At 38.3% G+C, this 21,282-nt stretch overlaps 1 protein-coding gene across 4 annotated transcripts in view; it reads right to left on the bottom strand.

Annotated features, from left to right (window-relative positions):
• Positions 1-12,128: 12,128 nt before the first annotated feature.
• Positions 12,129-21,282, bottom strand: part of PLOD2 (procollagen-lysine,2-oxoglutarate 5-dioxygenase 2) — a 74,582-nt gene continuing 65,428 nt past the window's right edge. For 3 of the 4 annotated variants that reach the window (XM_041126806.1, XM_041126808.1, XM_030028561.2), the window contains exons 14-20: positions 20,108-20,170; positions 18,615-18,728; positions 18,151-18,216; positions 17,003-17,107; positions 14,801-14,947; positions 14,448-14,573; positions 12,129-13,362 (exon numbers count right to left, since the gene is read on the bottom strand). In XM_041126806.1, the coding sequence (XP_040982740.1) occupies positions 13,207-13,362; positions 14,448-14,573; positions 14,801-14,947; positions 17,003-17,107; positions 18,151-18,216; positions 18,615-18,728; positions 20,108-20,170 (777 nt within the window). In that variant the 3' untranslated portion in view covers positions 12,129-13,206. The remainder of the gene's footprint in view (positions 13,363-14,447; positions 14,574-14,800; positions 14,948-17,002; positions 17,108-18,150; positions 18,217-18,614; positions 18,729-20,107; positions 20,171-21,282) is intronic. The other variant, XM_041126807.1, reaches the window with a different exon arrangement.

Below are 21,282 nucleotides of genomic sequence, written 5' to 3'. Positions count from 1 at the left end.
AAGACATCAAAACAAAATAAAACAAAAAAAATAAAAAATCAGGGTTTCAATCTTTGGAACAATAAGTGATTTCAAAGAAAATAAGATGAAATTTTACTTTTAGTTCTGGGAGATAACAGTTATTTTCTCACATCCAAATAATTAGCAGAAAGGCTTGGAAAAGGGGTCCCACCTTTCCAGGTACTTCACACTCACCACACGCGCCATACAGAAAGGGCACATCCAACTAACATCCAGGAAAACAAGTTATTTGCTCCATCGTGTATTAACACATCCCCTATATATTAATACTCAAACAACAGCATAAGAGTCAGAAATAACATTTCCTTAGAACGTCAAACGAGTGCGTAAGTGCCAGGCGCAGGAGAGATTGTGTGTGGCATAGGGAGGTGGAGAGCTCCCCACAGACAAGACAAGGGAAGGGAAGAGATGCTCCCACGGCACCGCATTGGCTGGCGTCGCTCTTGGCTCCTACAGTCCGGGAGGTTTTGGTTTCATACCAGAAGCCATTTTTAGAAAGGCACAGAATAGGACCAGGGAAGAGATCCCACACTAGACATCAGCTTGTTGGTAAAGTTTTGTCTTACTTTTTGCTCTGCACATCGAGCTGGCACAGAGCTCTGTCTGGTATTTGAAGCACGTCCCTCCTCACAGCCCCCTCCCATCCCGCCACCCCCAGACTCGAGCGAGGCTGCCGGGAAGGCGGTCGGATGAATCGTGGATGCTCGCCTGGCTACTGAGTCACTCAGCTGGAGGTCAAAGCCAAGACTGCAAACTGAGACTCTGCAGTCTCTTCCCAGAACTGTTGCCAAACGGTATGAACAAATGTTTTTCTGAGCCTCAGTTTTCCCATCTACTTGCAAAATACTTGGACGCATTTAGATGAAAGGCTATACAAGTACTGCTCTCGTACCAGACACTGTTTCATCCTCTCTCAGGTTATAAATTGCAAGTACTACCTAAAAATCTGGGTATGCAAGTATTTTTCAAGGTTTTTTAGGTATACATGTACAAACGCGCACTGCCCAAATGTGAACATATTACTAGACTTGAATTCTAAAACTGTATCTTAAGTATTATGTTTAAGTATTTTTGCAGTTATTTTGTCTATCCTAATTTCTATTATCCAGACCCCATCCTGTCTTTAATAAGCATCTGTAAAATTCGATTTTGGCCACAGGATGGCAGACAGAGTATAAAGGCACTATTTTATCTTCAACTTCTACTCACCAGGCAAAAAGTATATACATAAGGCAAAGTGTTTTTTCTTTCCGCTGTCTCTGTTTGCTCATACTTTTATTAACTAGGTTAAATACTTTGACCTCCCCAGCAAATTACAGAAGTGAGTTTATGGAACAGACATATCATGAAATCAAATTGAGAAAGGTTATTTCCAAGAAGAACCTTCAGTCAGATGTGCAGAAATTCAGCAATTTGCAGGCATGGTCCCAAAACAGATCTCACTATTTTATTGTTCATACATAGTGCTATTTTAATTGTGTTAAAATTACTGTTATTTCCTTTTTATTTAACAGAGTTTTTAAGATTATTCTTGCAAGCAGCCTTAAGTAACCACCAAATGAATTAAATTATGTTGTGGTATATTTACTCAATACATACCCAAGATAGCAGAATAAATGACCAGAAGCTTAGCAGACAGAAGGTCATTGTGGGACTACCCAAAACTCACCCCTAAATTATAAGCAATTTTTCTTGCTGCTATTATTCTTGGTTTAAGTTTAGTGAATTTGAGATTTTTAATAGCCTTCTGCGCCAACTTCTAAGGAAAATGAGCACAGAAAGCACCATTAAATATTGCAGAGCGCTTTCTTTGAGCTTCATGTGTTATCATTTAATCAAAGCGTAATGCAGTCCAACTTGCAGAGGGCAGCAGTTCAGTTCAGAGTTACAATGCTCCTTCAAATTATTTCCTGAGTGATAAGTAAGTACAAGATTGACACTGTGCAAAGCGATTAGTCCACTATCTATGCAAGTCTTTACATAGTCCTGAACCTATTGCTATTCTAAAAAGGAAAGGAAAGTTTTTCTTTGGCATTTGGTTTGAATACATTTATTTCTGAACTGAAGAAGAGAGACAAAGAGAGGAACTGGAGCCTGGAGAAGCATACCATGAAGAAACCATGCTTCACATTTAAGTAGCATTTATATTGCCAATGGTATTGGCTGTGTTGTTGGAGTGTTTTCTCCTCTCCCACAACACTCTACTACAAAGAAAAACATTCATAATTCAAAACTTAGGAGGTTGGAAAGCTAGCTGAAAAGGATAAATATTCTTTATCAAGATTCATTTTATACAGAGTGCTACCAACATGCTGAACTAAAGCCAGGTGGGAACGCAGAAAGAAGCTCTGTATCTACAACCAATTTCCAGGAATCTGAGAGAAGTGAAGTGTTTAACAAAGTGGTAAGGAAGGACTGCAGGCATCTCTGTAATTGCTTTACCAGTGGACCACAGGCATTTAGGAAAATACTGGATTCAAGAAAGAAGTTGGCACAAAGTAGGGAGAGATGCCATGTCTTAGTACTCTGCTTGTACCATAAGACATTCCTCCAAGTGACACAGACAGAAGGCAGCACAGTAAATTAAAAAAATAAAGACTCAAAGTTATCTAAAAGCTTTTGACAAGGAAACGTAAAGAGTAAACTTAAGTTGGGGTGGGGGGAACCTAGGATTTTCTATTAGTTGCTTTATGAATAATCCTCAGTGTTTCAGCTGACCAAATGTGACAAATGACAGCAGATATGTTTGTTGGGGTTTCCGGCCCTTAGAACACAAAATAAAAGACAGGAGAGTATCTGCTAACTTCTGACATGATCAATATATTTCACTGTCCATTATAGCTTGGCAACTGGATTGAAAAAAGACACTATGCTTAATGCTCTTTTTCTCATGAATGTTAGACCATGATATGCAATGTTGTCACTAGCTTACTCAATTCCGCTGCCTTGCACTTTTTCTAAACTCATTTCTTATGCATGAAGATTTATAACTTTACTTCGTATACAATCACTTGGCGCCATTATAAAAAAAAAAGTTTTATTTCTTTCCTTGTGAAAAGCAAAACTGAATTTCAAACCAGTTTTCTTCAGTAGTTTTTTTTTGGATCTGCAAGCTTCGTTAATGAAAGGAAAACATTCTTATGATTAGTAATAAACACTCTTATCTCTTCTTAGATATTTAAAAGAGAAAAGTTAAAAATCCAGTAAAGTTTGCTATAAGTTTTTATCATAGGCAAATATTCTGTGGCAGACGTTCCATCTGAAAGACCTTCCTTGGCTTGTTTTTGAAGTAAAGTAGCAGCACTACAATACAGCATGCTGCACATAAAATCTTCAGCTTGAAGATAAGCACATCAAAAACTGAGGAGCAGAAGCAGTATTTTTACATATGGGAAAGATAAAAACCAACCTACATTTATAAAATAAAGGTAACTATGCAGTAGTGGTATTTATGTATGAGTTACTTATAATAAACGCAAGGGTATCCTTCTCTAAAGTTTCTTTGTGAAGTAAGGAAATATTTTTCAGCCTTACAAGACCAATTCCTTTTGCATTAGCAAAGAGCTGCAGTTTTACTTTGGGAACATTTAACTCCGTTATCTGAAGAAATCAAATAATTCTGTAAGGGCATTTCTAGCAAAAAGAATAAGCTTTGCTTACTGCAGACCTCCTATACTTTGTCAACAGGAATTTCTTCATATTTGAACACTCAGATTATGTATTTTATCCATTTCCCTGAACGAAAGAAGTGTTCACTTCTCATGTGTTGACACATTTCTATAGTTCTAGTGACTTACACTGCTTGAGAACTATATTAGCTTCCTTCATTACCCAAGTTAAAAAAAAAAAACAAAGCCAGCCCCCCCCCCCCGCAAAAACTGTAGTAAAACACCCCAGATCAACGATGTGGAAAAACCACAGAGTATGCTATCAGCCTCCTCTCTTCCAGGGGCTTTGCTCTGTCTCAGTGCCTCTGCTTGGGTGTCCATCAAGCCCTGGTGCTACTCTACAATTGCCAGCCTGCTCCTAAAGGTTCACAAGAAATGCATCAGAAAGAGACCTCTGGCTGGATTTCCAACATACCAAGACAAGAAAAGCGTCAGTCACCCCCGTACGCAAGGAAGGTATCTTGAATTCCAAACTGCAAGACCCAGGTGAGATTTCAAATAAGTCTTTCATTCAACAACTGTCTTATTTATCCTAAATGTGGAGCTTGCCCAGTAAAACCAAGAGAACAGAATGGTGGACGTATGTCCTCTCAACCCTTGGCCCCAGTGGTCTCAATATAAAATAGCATCACCTGCTTTGCAGGAAGTAGATAAATTAGCACTTTAAGTATAAGTATTTTGCAAACTTGTTATCAGCTCTTAGGTACTTGCAAGCAAAGGACACTTCGAAGCTGTACACACACACACTCATTCTACTGGAAATTAATACTTACATCAGCAAGTTGCATTCACAAATGCAGTGAGTTTCAATTCCTCCATGAAAACTCTCAAAAAACCCACCTGTCTCTATACTTCCCTATTTTTTTTTCACGTTAACGCTAAATAACTTACTTGCCATGGACTTTTAATGCCAGGCATGAGACCTGGTAGGCATTAGAGCTACATGCAGTATTGCATGCTGGGAGCTTCTCAGCTAAGGAATGATGACTAGATTAGAAGTTTGGCCTTACTTTTGAATACATACGCTTTAACGGTATCTCTCATTTTTGGTTGTACATGAAAAAAAGACCCTTCAGGAAGAAAATCTGCAACTAGGAGCTCTTCCCATTCTTTTTTTTTTTTTTTTTTAATTACTTTTAAAGAAAGTTAAATTTGTATAAAAATAAAAATAGGTCTTCAGGCTGCAGTATTTTGATGACATTCCTTAAGTGCCTCCTCAGGGTTCTGGTCATAAAATACTCAATGTAGGGAGTAGGTTTGTTGTCTTAATGGCTGCAAAGTTTTCCTCCCCTCTGCAATATAATCTCAATTTATTTTTATTTTTTATGAGCTTCTGATTCCCACCATTTGAATGCTGCTATAGCTTTATAATGTTCTTTTGTTCCCTTCAGACTAGAAGTAAATAAGAATAGGAACAACTTGCCAAAACCAGATCCATTTATTTGCTCAAACATCATTTCAAGAACACCTGCACAGCTATTTTGGAAACATACTGGTATCTCCATTCATCCTTTCACATCTGTGTTATCCAACTTCAGGTAGATTATGTCTACCTAATGATGAAAAATGCACAGCATTTTCCATACCTTTTGCTCAGCTAAAGAACATCTAATTTTCCTATTTTGACATTTGAACAAGTAATATGGATCAATTAATTCATGGAAAGTTCATATTCCCTTTGTGTCAGTGATATTTAGAGAAAAATCAAGCCTTGCCTGTATACTCTTCTGTGCGCCATAATTTTCAGAATAAGGGAAACACTTTTTTTGAGTCTGAGCAGCACAATGAAAAAAATCCTCTTTGTAGAACACCACCAAGATACAGCCAGGCTATGGAAAATATCAAGCATGGGTTTGTGTTCATATACACTGTGCTGATTTTGGCTGGGATGGAGTTAATTTTCTTCATAGTAGCTAGTATGGGGCTATGTTTTGGATTTGTGCTGAAAACACTGTTGATAACACAGGGATGTTTTCGTTATTGCTGAGCAGTGCTCACACAGAGCCGAGGCCTTTTCTGCGTCTCACCCCACCCCACCAGCGAGCAGGCAGGGGGGGCACAAGGAGTTGGGAGGGGACACAGCCGGGACAGCTGACCCCGACTGACCCAAGGGACAGTCCAGACCATAGGACGTCATGCTCAGCATGTAAAGCTGGGGGAAGAAGGAGGCAGGGGGGGACGTTCGGAGTGATGGCGTTTGTCTTCCCGAATAACCGTTCCGGGTGATGGAGCCCTGCTTTCCCGGAGATGGCTGAACACCTGCCTGCCCATGGGAAGTGCTGAATGAATTCCTTGGTTTGCTTTGCTTGTGCGTGCATGGCTTTTGCTTTACCTATGAAACTGTCTTTAGTTCAACCCATGAGTTTTCCCACTTTTACCCTTCCGATCCTCTCCCCTGTCTCAGCTGAGGAGAGTGAGCAAGCAGCTGCATGGTGCTTAGTTGCCAGCTGGGGTTAAACCAACACACACACACACACACACACACACACATTGATGAATAATGAGATGAAGACTAAAAAGCCATCACCAAATACACATCACAACAGTGAAACATCACAGCGGTCACCTTCTCCAACAGCCACCAGCGATGCCGCAAGTCGGGATGAAAGGCTTGCCTGTGGGATCTGAGAAACTGCACTCACCAGTGGCCCTCTGAATCCACCTCATCCCACTGGCTGTATAAACTACAAGAAAAAAGTTTAATCGGGAAACATCTATGCTTTTCTACAGAGCATATCTCAGTTATACCCTTGATATGTAATAGCTCCCTAGTTCTGATCCTAAGGCATCTTTCACTACCACAGAAGCAGCAGTTTAAAATTTACACTTCAATAACACTTTAAAATAAAGATCCCTTGTCTCTGCCTTCCTTGCTCCTGCCTGCATTTATGCAAAAGCTATTGGCCACCCATGCTTTTCTTTTTTGTCCGTGCTGGAAAGCTGACATCTGGCAAACACATGAGACACAAAGGGGGCACAGTCTGGATAGAAAGCGACATGCGCGTGTATGCTTGAGTGATGGCGTCATGGGCAAGGAGTCTAAGAGAACAAAAAGTTCATACCTCATATGGCCAAAATGCTTCATGCAGATTAATGCATGTGATTGAAGTATAAGAACTGAGAATTTCCTCTTTTTGCAAGTAACGCTACCAAGGTCTCCACTCTAAAATTCATGACAGCATAGCAAAGACAAGCCTTAGACAGTCAGATCTGGAAATTTTAAGGTAAAACACTATTTTATATACCAGGACCTGTCCTACTTTACATGGTATGTGTTTTAAAGAATGACCAAATGCTTGAAATAGCTCCCTGGTGAATCACAGTTTGCAAAAGTGATTCAGAGATGACAAGTCTCTAAATTTGGCTGTGCCAAAAGTTCACTGTTGCATTGTGCACCTGCCCACCTCTTACATTCACCCAGTGCTTCCAAAGATATAAGCTAGCTTTTGGTACCTTATACTTAATACTTTCTGCGTCAACTTCTCATGCATTGTGTTTACTTCATGCTGGAGAACACTCCTTTAAAAAGCTGCAATGGCCTTGTGCTTTTGGGACTTGAAACTCATTAGGGGACACCACTTCTTACAGAAATGCCTTCAGTTACCACCATGTCCAAGTTAGAAGTCTCTGGGGAAAAAACAAGTTAACCCCCCCCCCCCAAATCCTCACCTCCTGTAAGCTCAAAGACTTGCCAGAATTCAGGAGCTAAAATATCAGAGGAGTTCATCCTTACAAAGCACATTTTGTTTTCTCCAAGCCCTTTATACATATCCTGGGGGCAACTAAGTTGGATCCAACTATGCAGCAAAGCCCAAATTTCTCCGTAATCAGTGTGCTGAGTGCAACCAGGGACTGCAGCAGGATGCAGCTCGCTCTCTCAGGTACCCTCACCAACTCCATCTCTCCATCCTCACTGCTGCCACAGGAGGATGGAGAAAGACCTATCATTCAAATATTAACAACAGCAGTTGGACACACCTTCCCATTGCAGAAGAGTAACACTTGTTAACAGTCAAGTTACTTTAAGGAACAAAGACCTAAGCAGTTATTCTGTTAGTTCTGCTGCTATACTACAGGGAGAAGATAATTTGTTTTGTTTTATATGCTTGGAAGAATATGTTTTAATTTAAAACTGAAAATTACTGCTCTAGAAACAAAGTGGAAAACAGTAAGGTTGCAAACCTCCTTTTCACACACCGCCAGTGGATGACTGTACATTGTGAGATTAGCAGCCCAAGTCTGTGAAAGCTTAAAGCCTGATGTGTTAGTCAAGCCCACTTTGAAGGGTAAGTCCTGATGTCTTAAGGTATTAAGTATTGTAAACCATCTCACAGGCTCAAAGTATTGCTCACATTAACTGCCATTCTAACTGAAGCTGTTAAAATGCAATGTTTTCATGCTCTGTCTGTACTACAGACATTGTAGTAAGGAAGTAGCTTGTACTAAGTTCGCTCTGCTACCTTCCTCCTCTCTCCGCTCCCCACTCCCAAAAGAGTGGGGAAACAAAATGGTGCAAAGCCATTAGCAGAGCAACTCCTTTCACAACTCATCAAAAATCTTGGAAATAGAATAAATCTGGTTTCAAGCCAAAAGACTTGTTCCTGAATAAATTTTTTACTATGCAACTATGCATCTCCCTTGCCAACTTCAGGCACTCAGAGATTCAACAACTGTAAACCAGTAGTAAGCGGAGCAGGCAAGCACAAAGGGAACAATATTCAGGACCCAAAACACAAGTAAGCTTTTTCAAGAAAACGCAGTCTTCTTGACTACCTAGATGGCATGGCATTGCCCCAAAGCACTGCCTGTGATATAGCCAATACTCTCCATGCTGGCCAGGCTCTCAGCTTTGCTACTTCTGAAGTTGCACTGATGCCAATAAAGGCTGTAACCATGCTGACTGAAATCCTACTTTTGAACTGTGTCCCTACTCTATTAAATATGTTAAGACGAATATGCCTTTATTAGATAGCTGATCTTATATTTGATTCTTGTGCAAAATAATCCTGAGGGGCATTGCTTTAAACACAGCCAAAACAGCTTTTCTGAAGCAAAGCTCAATCCAGAAAACTAACTTTCCAAAAGCAATAAATTACCAAGAGAAAAAGAAAATGATGACCATCTCTCTACATTTAGCAACCTTAGCATCACACCAGGGTATCAGCTGCTTCTCAGATCTCCTGTTAGTTTAGGATCAAGGTGCCATAGGAACACACTGCACAGCTCTGTGCCAATAGCTGCAGAAGGAAGCAATTCCATGGGCTAAATTTTGAACATTCCCGACCTTTGACCCATCCCCCCCCATTTCACCCTCCCCCCAGCCCCAAAATGCACTAAAAGACAGCTGTCATCCTGTAAGTGGGGTGCATTTATATAAATCTTAAAAGCTTTGTCAAATGGGAAGATAATTACAGAAAGAAAAAAGAAATACAACTAGCAAATAAAATGTTTCACTGAAGATAAAAGCATCTCTTTCCAATTGTGTTTAACATTTGATTTGTATACAAGAACAATGTTCTTCAGTACTGCTGAGCAAGACTATCTGCTTCATTAGATCCAGAATAACTTTTTGTATTAAGATACAGAAAGTATTTGGGAAACCACATTGGAAAGCCATTTGAAGTGACACTTCTACCATTTGGGTACAATAAAATCCTGCACCATCAATTCTCATTTCCACTTTACTGTTGGCTGGAAACTAACTTTCTGTCAGAGACCATCTTTCTTGGCAGCAGCTAGAGGGAAGAAACAGAACAACTGGGACTTCCTGGCAGTCATAAATTAATTACTTACTCCTGCAACTCTACAGTTAACTCTACTAGTGCACATCTCAGCTCTAAGAACTGCCAATATCAATTCTACAGATGCATTTTATACAGGGTCTGACCTCTAATTCATGCTCTGCTATGGAATAAAAAAAATCCCATAATTAAAAAAAAAAAAAAAATAGTCAAGTAATTTATCTGACACCTAAGTCACATCGGGCTGCTGAGACAGGTATTGTCTTCCCTTTCACTCAAAAAAATAGCAGAGCAGTCTACTCTGCCATGAAAGAAAGTGAGGATTCAGGGAAATGAAGATTCAAAAAAATACTTACTTCTTTCAGAACTGAATCTACTGAAGACCATATCAGAAATAAATCAAAGGAAACTGAAATGTATACATTCTTTAAAAAGCTCATTGCAGTAGCTGAAAAGAAAAATCTGAACAAATTCTTTCAAGCAGAAAAACAAAAGCAAAACTAGTACATACACATGGGACGAAGGAATTATAAGGGTCCTTTCTAGACTCTTCTGTGTCTTTAAATGTCTTTGTCTCCTTATTTCTTACATGCTGCAAAAGAGAAGCTGTTGTGGAAGCCCTGCGTTGAATTAACATTTATTCCATGAACACAGTAGATGTGGGGGTAAAGCCATTACCGAAGAAAAATGCATAATCAAATAGATTTCATTATTAGCACCTCACTGAAAATCTATCTTCTTTTGGGGCTTGTCATAGCCTTATTCCTATCAGCTCACAGTAAGAGTGGAACGGTAGTCCTTTGGGAAAAAGAATGACGTGGCAAATACATATTGGTATTATTTGTTGCACAGTGATGTTGAAGATTGAATGTGTCAAATACTACCAAATGTCCTGAACATTTTTTAGGAGTAGAGTTGGAATAGTTCATGAATATGAAATAAACCCAAGTTATACTCAATCTCCTTATGGTTAAAAATATTAAGAAATCTCTTGCCCATTTACTGCTCTCTCATCTCTTACCCACATCACAGTCTCTTCAAGTACTTAGCAGTGAAAAATAAAGCTAGATGAAAGCAGAACAAATCAAATACTTTACAATATCTCATCTGTTGCAGAGCACCTTTATGTCCCTGTACTCCCAAGGTTTCTCATACAGTGCTGGAACTTAGGTTACTGCTTTCCTGCTGATGCATATATCTTCTATGCCCCAAAACAAACTTTGTTAGGAGACACAAGAGTCTTTAAGTGCTTTTAAAAGAAGTAATGAAAATTAATCGCCTAACAGTGACAATTCTGTTTAGCCTGTGTGAGCTGATATACTCACAAGCTAACAGTACAGCAAAGCTTTCAGAAGTAATTCAGGTGAACTGTTAAGAACAAACTTTTTTCTGATATCTGTCAGTTCCTAAGAAATTAATGAGGACACTTCCACACACGTTGCCGTCCACCTGAAAGGCAGTTGTCAGCCTTTGCAAATACTTCATTAAAAGAAAAAACAAGAGAGAATCTTAGCAATGTGAGCATGGTGAACACATTTTCCCTTCCAATAAATGTGCAGCACAGTAAATGTAGCATTACGTGTCACTACGTGACAGAGTGCATTAATAGTTGCAAACATAGAAAATTAACAGTAAGTAAAGCCCTCATATATTTGTTGAAGGAAAAAATATACATTAAAAAAAATCAAATGTGACTGAGAATTACAAAATACATAATTAAAATACAAGTCTTGGAAAAAAAAAATTCTGCAAAAGAACTTCCCCTGTGTGTTACAGGATTGTATTTTTGTGGGTTTTTTTACAAGAAAGGTCCTCATAACAGTAAACTGTCTGTAACTGATCCAGTGGTAAAAACATTATTCTGTTCTGAGTTAGCCTAAGAGGCCATAGGCAAATGCTCAGAAAAGGTGATCAACAAAGGCTGCTTTCATTCTGAAGGCCTGGAGGTTTTCTTATCTGTAACGTTTGCCTAAGCACAGGCTAGAGAGAGAGAGAGAGAGACTCACTAAGACAGAGGTGTTCCATGTCTGGAAACAAAGTCAAGGGATATCAATCTCCAAATATTAGCCTGAAATACAGAAAAGTTGACTGTGTAAAGAGAAATTAAAAGAAAGCAAAGAACTTCCTGTGAAAAGCCATTCCTTTTCAAGCCAGCCCATTTTAGTACAGAATTCAAGTTACCACATTTTTGTGTATTTGCTTCAGCATAACTAAGTACAGTTACAACCCATTCCTCAAAACAGGAGAACACGAAAATAAGCAGACAGGCTTGTTTTCAGTAGAAGAATAATCTTTGATGTCCTCTCCCAATCTTTTCAGCTCCAAATAAAGCTTCTGTTTAGGGAATGTGATATAAAGCTTCTTCAAATATTAGCAGGTAAAAAGTGAACTACTGCTTAGATCATCAAAAAGCCTCTGTATAAAAAAAGGAAGGTTGGTACAGAAAACAAGAAACATCCATCCTGCTGGGGTTGTTCTGAAAGTGTAATGCAATGTTTGGTACACAGGCACCAACTCATATAAGAAATAATTTCAATAGTAACAGAGTAAATAAGCCAAAAACTGACACTTGGAGAAACTTCCAATCTAAACGTATCTACAGTTCCTTTAAAAATATTCATCAGTAAATAAAATTTCTGTAAGAACAATGGAAACATGCAAAGAAACTACCTAATACAGTCAAGTAAAAGCTGTTACATTAATTTAAAATTACCCTTTATTTTTCACAAGTTTTTCCAACACGTTGTGCATTTTGGCACGGTAGACTTTGAGATAGTTAGCTTCAAGTTTCTTTAAATTACAAACAGTAAATACAGTAGGAATATTTTAAACCGATTTCTTTAAAATAAACAGCAAGTTAAGACCCTTAGCTGTAAAAGAGAGACTGCCACCATTTCATTTTCCTGATACAAAATTCAAGTAATTTTAAGTAAGAGTAGAAAATTGTCTTTATAAAACATCCTATTATTAAAATTTACCAGCATTCTGAAAATAAACATCAAATTTCCAGTATCAATTCGGTGCAATTACACATTTGGAAAAATAACTCATTTTAAATGAAGGTCACTTGGTGAAGAAAATTAAGTTTTCAACAGGATGAGTTCTCAAAACAAATGATAAACCATTTTTTCTTAGCTAAATTATTTAACCCTTGCTCCATCTCTACAATTAATTTGTTTTTTCTTCTAAAGATGTACATTTCAGCATTGAAAATGAATTAAGAAAACAGGCTACTGAGATGTTTTCCCTTCAGTATATACCAGCATATGGAATTATTTCTTATCCCCAACAACTGTATACAAGATTCACTTCATTTTGTTTTTATGCTGTGGTTTTTAATTGGTTGGTACCAAATATACACACCACAAAAACTTTAGCTGTGTCACTTTACTGAATGAAAACCACAATAAATTTTTCAGATAATTTTCTATCTAGGGTTGTTTGGGTTTTTCCTCAACAAAGGAACTGATTCATTACAAAATGCTTTTCCATTTTCCCTCCTTACCTACTCTTTAAGACAGCAGAATGGAAAAACAAGCAGGACATGTTTACTTTGTGACTCAAGGCTCAGAGCAGATATCGAGAAATCTTCAACAATTTCAGAACATTTTCTTTCTTTCATTCTTTTAGCCCAAAGTAACTTTGCTGTCTAGGAACAGTAACTTAAAGTTTCTTTTATCACCATCTTCCAAAAGAAATCTATAAATAAATGTTTATGTAAAGAATCAAACACTGCTGCTGAAGAAGGCGGGGGGAGGGGGGGGGGAGAAAAAAAATTAAGGATCAATAAATGATACTGCAATGTATCTTGTGCCATTCAAGATAGGAAGTCCTTCATGTAAATGAGTAAGTCTTCCTGGGTGCATGAAACTCCATCCTTTCCTGGGAGACTCAATGGAGCAGTTGTACCTAAGAAATTTACATCCACCTCCCTGTAGTAAAAATACAAACAAAACAAAACCCCAAACATTTACCTTGTGTTTTAATAGAGTAAGTTCCTTTTTATTTATTCACTACTTAAAATATTTTGCTATTATTAATAGGCTGTTAACAATATTTTTTTTTTTTTTTTTTACTATCACTACTAACAAGGTTATTTAAATGACACCATCTTCAGAGCAATACATAACAGACATGCATTTGCAGTTAAAGATTTCCACTTGCTTTGCTTTAGCATTCCCTGGATAACAAGTCATTCAAGCAGCAACTCTGACAAACACACCTTCAATAACTTTACTGTAAATGATACCAAAAAGAAGCAAATCATGTTCACAGGCCTTGTTCCAGGACTGCATCCCTATTCAGGATAGCATTTAAACAAGTCTTAAATAAATTAATCTCGCTGTTGCTTTCAAACTGAAGGTGTGTTTTCTAAAGTAGTAAATTGGACAAACACATTGTGTTAAGAAGGACTGTGAATAATACAGGTTTATAAATGTAACAGGTTAAGTTTCTCTACTAGTCAAAGCTGGATATTACTGCCACTGCCCTCCCTATCTCCATACTCTGGGGACTGTTTTATTTGAATCAAAATCAGAGTAGAAAATAATTTATCTCAGGAAAAAAAAAACCAGGAAGGAACAACAGTTGAAAATTTTCATTCTGTGGCTGATCTAAAAAAGAATCATTAAAAAAGTTGTAAAGAAAAGAAGCCATTTGAGTCAACTTAGGACTATTTACAGTATTTCAAAAAATTGGTTTTCACTGTCCAGAAATGAAGCATTTCAGAAATGTTAAAAATTAAATGCCTAACATCGCCAAAGTTTTTCTTTAAACCCCTTCTCCTCCACCATCTGAAACCATTTTGACCAATTCAGTCTGACCGCATCAACAGTTCTGGATCCTGCAATTGAGCAAATTTAGTACTTGTCAAAAATACCAATGAATAATATAGCTCAATTTATGACACACATCTTTTCAACATGGTGTTTAAGTATATCCATTTGGGCTCTAGTTTGGAGATTACATTTGACACTCAAAGGACAACATTTTTTAAGTCAGTAAATTGTCAACTTACTTGAAAGTCCTCTCCTACTTTGTTGAGAGCGATGTTGATTGTGAATGTAGAGGAGTCATGATGAGGTCTGAGTGACCGTTGTCTGTCCGGGCTATATTTTACAACAAAATTCAATAAAGCATACCCCTGAAACAAAATATACAGTCAGACTTCCACATGTGAACCTCCAAGTCACACATAGTCTTGGGGTTTTTTGTGCTTAAAGCTGAGTTAACAACTCAACAACATTCATCTATAACTACTGCTACATCATATATGAACTCCCCAACCAAACCAAATAGGGTATATTCAATAAAATACTTAGAATTAGTCATGCCATGCAGTAATTATCTGCAGAAGTTTTAAACCCATACCTTAGTATAATAGCCAGCAAACACTTTTAGCGTTACTGGGGCAATGAACTCTCTTATGAAATGCAGCCATTCATTATCCAGTCCGATTTGCTTCATATGAATATCATCAGTTGGGACATTTTCATAACCTCCAGAAATACGGCTGTCCTAATGAAAACACCATAAATAGCCTTGAAATATGGACATGAAATGTTTCTGGCACTTCTACAAATATTTCTCTGAAGTCTGCAGAATCACAAAACTGCAACAAAGCAACGCTTTAGTGGGCATACATGAGCTTGCCGTACAGGAATTTCACAGCTAACTGCTGTGGAAAAAAAAAATGCTGAGCTATCAATGAGCAAAAATTGGAAATTTTTTAAAAGGTGAGTCAATATTTGGCTGTGTTGCCTATAAATAAGGGCTTACTGGGGTAATGGTTTTATTTATTGAGATGTAGATGCAACTGAAGTTATATCCGATCAAGAGAGTACATGCCTCAACTTGACATGGTAATAAATGTTGAAATAACTTGAAGATAAAAGTATGTTAAAAAAAAAGAAAAACAAACACCTTTCCGAAGGCTCCTCCCTGTGGTAAAATAATGACTGTAATTTATCTCTTTTCCAAGGTACCACGTTTGTGAATATGACAACCATTCCTCCAATTTTAGCAGTAGTTAATGAGTACCTTGAACTTTCTGCAAACACAAAAGCTCATAAGATTTGTGAGTAACTGCTATAGAGGGACAAGTCTGACAAATTACTACTTAAGAGGTAAATGAGTAAAACTTCTCTGAAGTTATCAACAGCTATCCAAGATCAGGCCTGGATAATTGTCAGATAACTACTACAGCAACTCCACGCACCACTGTTAGTGTCTGAATTTGCTAGTCCAAGGTTTGCGTTGGATTTGCATGGCAAGGTTTTGGTAGCGGGGGAACTACAGGGGTGACTTCTGTAAGAAGCTGCTGGAAGCTTCCCCCATGTCCAACAGAGCCAATGCCAGCCGGCTCCGAGATGATCCTGCCGCTGGCCAAGGCTGAGTCCATCAGCAATGGTGGCAGCACCTCTAGGATATCAGATTTAAGAAGGGGAAAAAAAAAAAAAAACCAACTGTACAATGGCAGCTGGAGAGAAGAGTGAGAACATATAAGAGAAACAACCCTGCAGACCCCCAGGTCAGTGAAGAAAGAGGGGGAGGAGGTGCTCCAGGCGCCAGAGCAGAGATTCCCCTGCAGCCCGTGGGGAAGACCATGGTGAGGCAGGCTGTCCCCCTGCAGCCCAGGGAGGTCCACGGTGGAGCAGATATCCACCTGCAGCCCGGGGAGGACCCCACGCCAGAGCAGGGGGATGCCCGAAGGAGGCTGTGACCCTGTGGGAAGCCCGCGCTGGAGCAGGCTCCTGGCAGGACCTGCAGACCCATGGAGAGAGGAGCCCGCGCTGGAGCAGGTTTTCCGGCAGGACTTGTGACCCCGTGGGGGACCCACGCTGGAGCAGTCTGTGCCTGAAGGACTGCAGCCCGTGGAAGGGACCCATGCTGGAGCAGCTCGTGAAGAACTGCAGCCTGTGGGAAGGACCCACAGTGGAGAAGTTTGTGGAGGACTGTCTCCTGTGGGAGCAGGGGAAGAGTGTGAGGAGTTCTGCCCCTGAGGAGGAAGGAGCGGCAGAGACAACGTGTGATGAACTGACCCCAACCCCCATTCCTCATCCCCCTGTGGCACCGGTGGGGAGGAGGTAGAGAAACTGGGAGTAAAGTTAAGCCCGGGAAGACAGGAGGGGTGGGGGGAAGGTGTTTTAAGATTTAGTTTTATTTCTCATTATCCTACTCTGATTTGATTGGTAATAAATGAAACAAATTTCCCCAAGTCGAGTCTGTTTTGCCCATGACGGTAATTAGGGAATGATCTCTCCCTGTCCTTATCTCAACCCACAAGCTTTTCATCATATTTTCTTTCCCCTGTCCAGCTGAGGAAGGGGAGTGATAGAGCAGCTTTGGTGGGCACCTGGCATCCAGCCAGGGCCCACCCACCACAAGTTAATTGAGGAATATCTCTAAATCTACTGAACAAGCTACATGGTAGACTAAACTAAGCATGTTATACTATGAAGCAGATGTCTCAGGTCATCAGCAATTGTTGAAATGTTTGTTGCAGTACACTGTGACTTATTATTATAAAGGTACTCACTCATTAAGGTCATGTTTATATAGGCTGACACTTACTTGGTGTTTTCCACCAGACCATTGTCCAAAATGTTCCATTTCTTCGACCAATTCATCACAGGCAGTGTCAGAAAATATGGGAAACCAAAACACATCTGGACATGGCTATGAAAGCAAAAAAAAAAAAAAAAATTTTAAAAACTACATCCCTTTCAGTGGAGTTAAGCTATCTTTTATTTTCAACTGCTAAGAAAGGACATCTTCACTTTTCCTGGTCACTAAAGAAAATCAGTTGTTCTCATCTGAGCCATAATTCAGATACAGTTAAATAATTAAGCTTTGTCTTGATCCACAAGCACATTCTCACAGAATGAAGCAAAAACTACAAGCTACCTTGTAAGCCATGACACAGCATTAACAACCACATCAGTGCACCCACACATTCTGTGGCCTGGTTGCTCTAAATAACAACCCTGATCTTCTACATTACAAGCTATTAAGAAAACCAGTTTAAAACTTAACATTGTTTTAAACACAAAAAAATTTATCCCAGCTTCTTAAGGAAGCAAAGTTCATTATCACTGTCCCTAACTGTCACAGAACTGATCATCCAACACTGGTACAATTACCATCTTAGAACTGCTCTGTCCAGATCAGTTGCATGAAAGCAAGCCACCAGACAGACAAAAAAAACAACCAAACAAACAACCCACACAACAAAAAAAAAAAACACCTCCACCACAAACCCAAAAAAACCCAAACAAAAAAGACCTCTTTGCATCCAGCAAAAGGCTTTACCTTGGATTCATGGTTGTCAGACCTTAGGAATCCATAGGGAAAGGCACACCAGAAGGAAAGTCTCTAGATAAGCTTGCCTTTACTAGATACCAGAAAATACAGAAATCTGCTAGAGAAATTCTATTTGGCCTTCTGCCAGTGTTACTAGCTAGTTCAAATAAATAAGTTAAATACATCTGTATTCTGGAGAAGGCAATTACTTGGACAACTACATTATTCTGAGCAATCTAGCAATTATTTTTTTGACTCCTTTCATCTAGTTTTCAAAATGACAAAAATTCAGTTCTGACCCAAAACATCAAAGAGCTATTCAGTCAGAGACCAAAACAGCATTTGCATGGAAATAGTTACTGTATGCAAATTTATTATCAGTCGGTCCCACAAGTTTTAAGAAAACTACTTATACCCACCTGTTCTACTATATTATCAGTGAAGATCTTTGAGTAGTTGGGATTTATATAGGTTTCCTTCCAGTCCTAAAAAACATGATTTTAAGACATATAAATTCATTTGTTCTGTTTTAAAGTGACAAAGAATAATTTATATTCTATTCATTTGATCTACTCAAAGCATTGGAAACAATTAAACAATTTCTTATACCCATAAATGAACTGGTTCTCATCATGCCAAAAATCATGAAACCTGTTACATCAGGGCCATATCTCCAACTTCTTACTCTGGTCATCAGTTGGCTTGTTGATATGATATATTGTCATTTGCTTAAATGGGTGGTAGAGAACACCTTTTAGTACACAACCAATATTTAGTGCATAATAAACAAATGTTCTCCAAGCAAAGTCTTTAAATCCCAAGTCCTTTATAATAAACTTCACAATTTTTCGAATAAAATAATCATCAATAATCAGATGCATACCACAGGATTTTCAAATATCTGCCAGAGGTCATTGTTGTAGTGGGAGGTATTGTAATTGGCTGTAGAAATAAGTCTTCCAAATTCATGTCTGTTGGTAATGTACATGAAAACACCCTATACCAAGTAGAGAAAATGTCATTAGCAAAAATGTCCATCTTAGCAAAAATGTTTTTAAAAAGTCTGTTTGTTTATGCCTGCACTTTCATAAAATATATCACACACTTGTACATACATATTATACACATACTGTTCATTTAGCATCTTTACTTTTCAAACGGTTGATTCTAATCACCAACTAGTGTTCATAATTTCTTGTTTACAAGCATTTGGTTGAATTTATTTTCTAAACACATTAAACCAAAACATGTATTGTTCATAATGTAAACCCCCATACAGTTATAGAAAGGAAAAAACCAGAGAAGTGATTGGTTGATTTGTTTTCCAGAAAACCTAAGCAGACACAGTGGAAGCATCTGTTCTCAAACTGAAAATACTCATACAAGAAAACCAACATCTAGGGTTTAGTTTCTGATTAAAAACTGAAAGAATAAGCTAATAATAAAAGGGCTAATGGAAGTCAGAACAAGAAACTTATTTCAGAGTATTCACTACATGATCCTTCTGGTGAATTGGCCTGAAATAAAAAGATATTGGCAAATACAGCATATAAGAATATTCAGATCAGGATACAAAATAGCTGAGCACTTTGCAGTATGTTCACCTACGCAAACATTGCAGAATATGTGCAAGATATCAAGTGTGGTAACATACAGCTTTATTATCAAGCTATTAACAGAAGATATTAACAAAACTGTCTTGATTAGAAATAGTAGCAGAAAATAGTCTTTTTTAAAAGAGACTTAGGTTCTGTGGGGGTTTTTTTTAGTTTACTGTTTTTCAGACTAAAACTTCATTTCTGAAGTGTTTGTGACTTTTGGATTTGCAGCAGATGAAGACATTACCATTTGGATACTTTGGTATTTCTGTCTATGTTTTTGTCTGAAAAAGAGTTAAACTGTTAGAAAGATAATGATTATGTTAAACACATGCCCAGTTTTGGGCACTTACCAAATCATGAAATAGCTGCAGCAGGGAGAATAAGGAGGGTCTGGGTCAAGAAAAACAGCTTAAAGTGACATCAATTTCACAACTGCCCTGTGTAGTCAGAGGGGTCCTGGCAGACCTGCTAGCGATTTGAGCTTAGTCCCTTCCTAGGGCTGCTGAATCAATTTTAGCTATGGAAGCACAGCTTCAGCACACCTTGACCTCAGAAGCACTGAGAAACCCCCTGAAGAAACAACGAGCCTCTCTAAGATGCTTTGAGCTGGTTGTGAAGAACCTCTCCCTGGCAAAAACTTGAACCTTAGAAGACTGAAGAGAAAGCTACAGCAGTATTTCGTTACAGTAAGTGGACAGAGGAGAAGTATCTTCCTGTGGTAGAATAATACTGCACGTAATAGTAACTAATGAATAAAAAAAAAATAAAGCAACACCTTTGGGGGTCTGAGCATATGGAATGTTTCCGAAGAAGGGGAGTCTTTTTCCCTTTGTAAAGTCTAAAATGAAGGAGAATCATCACATCAGTTTTCTGATACATAATCTCTTTCTCTTTTTCCGACTACTATTAGGTTTCCACAGTTACGTTAGGGAAATGGCAGCCTTTGATCAAAAGCTGATATGCCTTTACAGACAACATGCATCTCCAAGCAAAGCTCATAATACACATGTCAAAGCTGTCTCCACCAGCCCCTTCTTATCTGCTGCAATACAAAACCAAGCATGTACCAGACCATCGTACAGCACAGACTGAGAAAGAGGAAAAGAGAAAGCAATTTTCTGATGAGCCAGTCAGATTAGTTTAATGAGCGCATGGGAAGCACAGGTTTGCAATAACTGATGCTGAGAGGGTTTGAATACAACAGAATTGGATGGGGATGTTCTGAAGAATCATAACAAACAAAGGAGATCATGCCTTGTTATGAGGGAATAAAAAAAATTAATACTTGCCAACTTTTCTTGTTCAATTCAGCAAAATTATTTTTCAATGCTATAGTGTCTGGAAATAGGTCTGGTTTAGGTCTTATTTGTTTCTGTGCTGAAACTAGTGTAAATATCAGTAGAAACGTGGATTTACATATTCATAATTTTACAGTACAAATAAGTTCTCTCTCATTACTTACAGCTTAATGCAAGTAACAAATTTCTGATACAGTTTTAATCTATCTGGAGAAATTAATGAGTAATTCATGCTCCTTAAGAAGATTCCTACCATTTCATAAATCTCTTAGGCTTTTTATATCAACACTGTCCATCATTAGTTTAAATATGTATCTACTTAAATATAAAATTGCAAAATATTCCAACTTAGTCTGCTAGAAGTTTCACACTGTATAAAAACGTGCATAATAGAGATGCTCTAAATGCATTGATAATTTTGAAGCCATACACAGCAGAGAAGTTGAGCCCTCTTTCATCTGCTGAGGTTGCGCCAACGAGGAAGGTATTTTAACCTCAATAGGAATTTTCAGTGAATTTAAGTAAAAACCATCATGCAGTCAGTGCACCAGTGCACTGGCCTTGCCAAAACCTCTGTTCTCAGCAATTTAAAGAAGTACCCCTAAAGTGTTCTATGTCACAAAAATTGGCCAGTACTTTGAATTAAAGTAAA

Source organism: Aquila chrysaetos, chromosome 10, assembly GCF_900496995.4.
Source record: "Aquila chrysaetos chrysaetos chromosome 10, bAquChr1.4, whole genome shotgun sequence".
Classification (NCBI taxonomy): Eukaryota; Metazoa; Chordata; class Aves; order Accipitriformes; family Accipitridae; genus Aquila; species Aquila chrysaetos.
This window is presented reverse-complemented; position numbering and strand designations above follow the sequence as displayed.